This window comes from Sorghum bicolor, chromosome 5 (assembly GCF_000003195.3).
Source record: "Sorghum bicolor cultivar BTx623 chromosome 5, Sorghum_bicolor_NCBIv3, whole genome shotgun sequence".
NCBI classification, from domain to species: domain Eukaryota; kingdom Viridiplantae; phylum Streptophyta; class Magnoliopsida; order Poales; family Poaceae; genus Sorghum; species Sorghum bicolor.
The window spans coordinates 19,876,778-19,882,138 of NC_012874.2; the positions used below are offsets into that span (position 1 = coordinate 19,876,778).

Consider the following 5,361-nt stretch of genomic DNA (forward strand, 5'->3'; position numbering starts at 1 on the left):
AGATCGTGCGTTAGTGACTCCTAACGTGCTTTGCAGAACAGGAATTTCCGTGCCCGCAGCAGCCGTAGCAGCCGATGGAGCTGTGACCACCGATGATCCTGGCTGATGAAGAGAGGGACCCACGTAATCTGGTGGCAATTGTCCTTTCTTGAAAGTTCTGGCCACGGCATTGAAAACCGTATTGGACAACACACCAGCTTGGTTGATTAAAGCACGGTTGATAGCACTATCAACCATCTCTTGAAGTTTACCAGGATTGGCTTCAAAAGTAACCTGCCGAGGCATCGGCAGTGCATCCTTCTGGATTACTTCGCCGCTCCTGTTTATGCTGAAGGATCTCAGGCATTGCTGCTTGTAATCCTCCATGGCTTTAGCAATAGCTTGCTCCTGCTCATCCTTGAGATTGGCTTCCGTCACGGGGATGACGTTCTCTTGATCAAACTCAGAAGTCGACATGTTGATCTTGATCTCAAATCTGTCCCACTGGGCGTGCCAAAAGATGTGTTGGTGCAAAAGCTAATCTGCAAACACAAAGGGCTAATACCCGATTTAAACGTTAAGGCGTGCCAGCCGATTTGACCTTACTATCGGCAAAGGTGGTAACTCGAACACTTTGGTCCTGACAACAGCGATACGCCCGGATGTCACGGCCAAGAGGTATTCACGCGGAACTTGAGAACACGCCGAGCTTAAGTCGACGAATTCCTAAGAACTCGTAGTAAAAAGGAAAAGGTATGACGAAGTCGTCGAAAAAGTAGATGCTTGGAATATGAGTAAAAATGTGTGTTTGATTGATTGATAGATGTCTCGATTACAAAGCCTTAGGGTCCATATTTATACCCTGCTCAAAGAGCTACAACCAGACACAACTAGAGTTCGAATTCCAAATTTAAACAGAATCCTTGTACAAAACGACTTAAATAACTAAGGAAAACGTAAAACTATTCTGCCGTGACAAACTAGAACACCCCCAGGAGCCGATCGGCAACTTCTAGGCTCTTCCTCCGCATCATCGGCAGACTCCCTTGTCATAACCATCGGCACAACCAAATCATCACCTAGGGACTTGGTCACGCTCAACCATCCTTCCATCGGTAACCATCTTCATCGGCAATTCACCCTGTAGATCAAGCACTACCGTCTCATCTTGCCGATCTATATTTTACCGATCATGGACACGTGCCCAAAAACGGTGTCAACACTACTCATCTTGGTTACCCCCAAACTTTAGAGCAACTGGAAGAGATGGGGAAGGACCAATCTCCATGTTAGATGCACCTCTTCTTGCTCCACTTGATGTCCTCGGTCGTTTTGCTAGATTCACACAAGGGTTTGGTGCTGCAGTGGTGAGATTTAGGGCAAAAATAGGGAGAGAAGAGGATGCCTAACAAAAAAATCCAAGAAGAACGACACCATAGACGATGATGGCGGCAGGTGGCGGTGGTGCGGTGGATGAAGATGATGGCGGTGGCAGCAAGCCCTAAAACCTCTCCCTTCTCCCTCATTCCTCAACAAGAAGAAGAAACATGTCTCGTCATCTGCCAGCTGGCATCTGGGTTTTTTTTGTTTCTCTTGAAACTAAGAATTAACATAACTCCACCATCCATAGCCCGATTAATGCAAATAAGCAAACAAACAAAAAGTATTCTGCGAGCATTGGTCATCTCCATTAATCCATCGGAGCAACGGATAAAAAAGTCAAATTTTTTCTCTCTCAAATCGGGTCAACCTTCGCTTAAGAAAACACTTGATCCGTACTAAAAGTTCATTTATAGCATTCATTCTCGGGGTATTACAGTGGTGCTGCGTGAATAGCTTCCCACTAATTTTTTGGATTCTAGGCTTATGATCGACAGTGATGCTCCAACGGCAGGATTGCTCCAGGCAGTGATGCTCTGGTAGTGATTGCATAGCCTTGTGTAGTGTCTCTGGCTTTTAATTCAATGAGTTTACTATATTCTGGTACATTACCTTAACACTCACAATACTAAGTGGTACATAATGTTTTATACTGATGGAGAACTCCAATAGGTAAATGATTACTCATAAAGGTATAGTGGAAATCCATCTTGCAAACATTGCGAGGCACTCCTTGGGCTTGTACTCGGGAGCAGTGTGGCCAGCACCCTATGTGATTAAACAAAATTATGTAAATAACTATCTACGTACCCAGATAGCTTAATAAGCTCCTTTGGATGAAGTTGATGATGGTTATTTACATAATAGCTTTTAGGTTGCCCGGAAGACTTTACATAACTTAAATATGCTATTGGAATGGAAAAATACATATATCCAAAGCATTTATATATATATACCTTCACAGTTGCATATGTCAAATTAGTCGCATAACTTCTAGTATATCTGAAAAGAAATTGAAAGAGGAAAGATATCGTAAGTGGTAGAAAGGAGATCTAAAATGTTCTCTTGTTGAACATGTGTAAATAAGGGCAAAAGAGGTTAGGGATATAATACAGATCTTGTTGGGAACCTTGTTGTGTTATTTTCTAATTAATAAAAAACTTTTTTCCATATTCCAAAAAAATATATGAGAGCGGTAAAGTAGATTATATACAAAGAAAAGATGTGCTCAAAACATGGAACTATTTAATATAAACATCTAAATCCATTGTAAGTTGTAACACCCTAAAATTTGCATACATTTAAAATAGGAGAATCTGATTTTTTTTTTATGTATATTTGTGAGCATTGAATGTAGAGAAATAATGATATTTACTAAACTAAAATTAACTATAAGGTCTAGCTATATTCTTGAGCAAACATGCTGGTGCATATTTAAATTTTGTACTGTGTGGTTTGACTCAAATTCAAGAGGGAATTCAAAATCTAATTTGAATATTGCATTGGAAAAGCTTAGAAAGAAAAAGAAAAGGATTTTATTTTCTCTCCCTCTCTCTCTTGGCATCTAGCCCGTGGCCCAGCTGTTTTCCTCTCCCTCTTTCCCAAGTGGCAACAGCCGCAGCCCTTCTCCTTTTTGGCTCAAACATTGCTGGCCCTAGGGGAGGGCAGGAGATGCGATGGCCAAGGGCCCTCTCGGGATGGGGGCCTAAACCTAAGTATATAATATAACATATCATTTAGCTATAGTATTCATTTATTAGTACATGCATATATATGGTGCAATGGATTATCATCAAAAAATTCATGAGCCAAAAGGAGTCAAGTCACCAATGCTCATACACGAGTTGCCACACATAGCGATCACGAGTCGCGATTTCTAGACTTTTGGTGACACAGCGAGACCGCGAGAAGAGACGCAGTGGCATCAGCGACATTCACCAGTTCACCACGCGATGACGAGCTGCAATGGATAATACCAAAACCTCTGCGCCCGAGTTCTAGCCTTCCAAAATCCAAACGATAGCGGCGACTAGGTGGTAGGGCTCGACGAGGACTATTGACATATGATCTTGGTTATTCCCTTCTACCCTTTTATTTTTTGTGATTTGTGAATCTTAGTTTTGTTCATGTCCCAATTGTCTAGGCACTAGTTTTTTTTCTTGTTCAATTTTTGTCTAGTACTTTATACTCATATAGTTATATTTTTTTTGTAATTTACGTCAGATGTTAGAATTTTAGAATGTTACCTAAGAAACATTTGCCAAGGACCGTGAAAAGAAAATGAAAAAGACAAGAAGGGCAATTTGTCTATATATGATTGGATTTGTTTTCCCTTTACGAAAAAATTAGCTTATATTATTATAAAATTTTATAGTTTAGGGGTCGTCGCAATGTATTCGCGAGAGGGCCCTCAAAATTAAGGACCGGCACCGGGCTCAAAGGCCTGCCTCCTCTCAGCCGCAGCCCAGGCCTTCTCTCTCGGCCCATTGGCTAGTGCAAGTAGGTCGGCCCAGTGAGCAGCCAGCAGGCCTGCATGGACGCCGCTTCCCCTCTTTTCCTTTTGATTGACAGGCTGGCTCCGCATCTACTCTCGCTATTGCCTGGGATCCACATGTCGGGGCGTTTTCTTTCTCCCTTCTTCAACCTAGACTCTATTCCAAGGATGGAATTCGGCTCCGCCCCATTCCCTTGTGCGTGGGTGTGTCCCGTATGCCGAGGCGGCCCTTAAATACCCAGCTCTTGCGGCCGCACCGCTGTCCTCAAAACCCTAGAGCCGCCATCTCCACCCAAACCCACAGCTTTGTCGCTCGGATCTCGCGAGAAGAAGCTTGACGCTGCCCGATCACCTTGTCATTTCTTTGCCCTAGTAAGCCTTTAGCTAAACTTCGCATTGTGTTTGTGAAACCTCCAAGCCTTTTCTCTCTTTTTCTCGCTCTAGCATGCTTGCTAACTATTGCCAATGTGCATAGGGACGCCACCGCCGCCATCCCGAGATGCCAGTCATCTCCAAGCCATCCCCGCCTTTTGTTTTCTAGCTTTTTGAGTTCGCCATCATCTCCACTCCATCCTCATGTTCCCGGTTCATCGAATAGAGGCCCATAGTGCTAGATTCGTCAACTCCGGCGAGGTCGCCGTTTTTCTGACCATGTCGCCACCGCATAGCTCACCATTGCCACCCTCTCCCACCCCCGATCTAATCTGGATCGTCAATTTTAGATTTAATACTCTAGATTAGCCCATAGCCCTTTCGGCCGTTGTTTTTGCTAAAGAGTCCCTATCCTTTTCTATATTAGAACCCATGGTCCTTGACTCCTTTCTTAAAATCCATTTTATTTTTCTAAAAGCGTAAATTTTGTTTTTTAGCTTCAAAATACATTTTCTCTATTTACCAAATTACCACTGATTTTGTTTAGACCGTAACTTCTCCGTTTTAATTTTGATTTGATCTCGTAACTTCTCCGTTTTAATTTTGATTTGATCCCTTCAAGTTACGCTAGGTTCGTTATTGCGTAATCTACATACTAATTTTACTATAAAACATGTTTTCAACTTTTAAAAATCCATATTAGCTTTAATCTATTATTTTATTAAAGAAAATCTTGTTAAAATCATAACTTCTGTGTTTTAGCTCTGTTTTAACTTATTATATTGTGATGGGTCCGTAGTGATATAATCTATGTTATAGTAGTGTTGTTTAACATATTTTGTGCTTCCAAATAAATTGTTAAGGTCAATCTATATGCAACTAGTTTACAAATAAAAGCAACTTAAGTTCCCCATTTTGGTTCTTTATAAATAAAATAAAATAGGATATATCTTTGCTTTCTAAATTAAATATAATTTAGATTAATTTAATTGAGATCTTTCTCTAAAGTTTCATAATTTTTTTTGCGTAATTAAAATAAATGAAGCCTATCAATTTGTTTTTCTCTAATAGAGTAAAATCTTTAGGTAGATGTTTCTCTTTCATCGTAGTTTCGATCAGTGCTTCTTGTGTCTGTG

At 41.1% G+C, this 5,361-nt stretch overlaps 1 protein-coding gene across 1 annotated transcript in view; it reads right to left on the minus strand.

The window, feature by feature from the left end:
* LOC8071809 (serine carboxypeptidase-like 18) overlaps positions 1,748-5,361 on the minus strand; it is a 35,865-nt gene continuing 32,251 nt past the window's right edge. Inside the window, exons 11-13 of the mRNA XM_021461999.1 lie at positions 2,473-2,504; positions 2,316-2,361; positions 1,748-2,127 (exon numbers count right to left, since the gene is read on the minus strand). Of these exons, the coding sequence (XP_021317674.1) occupies positions 2,044-2,127; positions 2,316-2,361; positions 2,473-2,504 (162 nt within the window). The 3' untranslated portion in view covers positions 1,748-2,043. The remainder of the gene's footprint in view (positions 2,128-2,315; positions 2,362-2,472; positions 2,505-5,361) is intronic.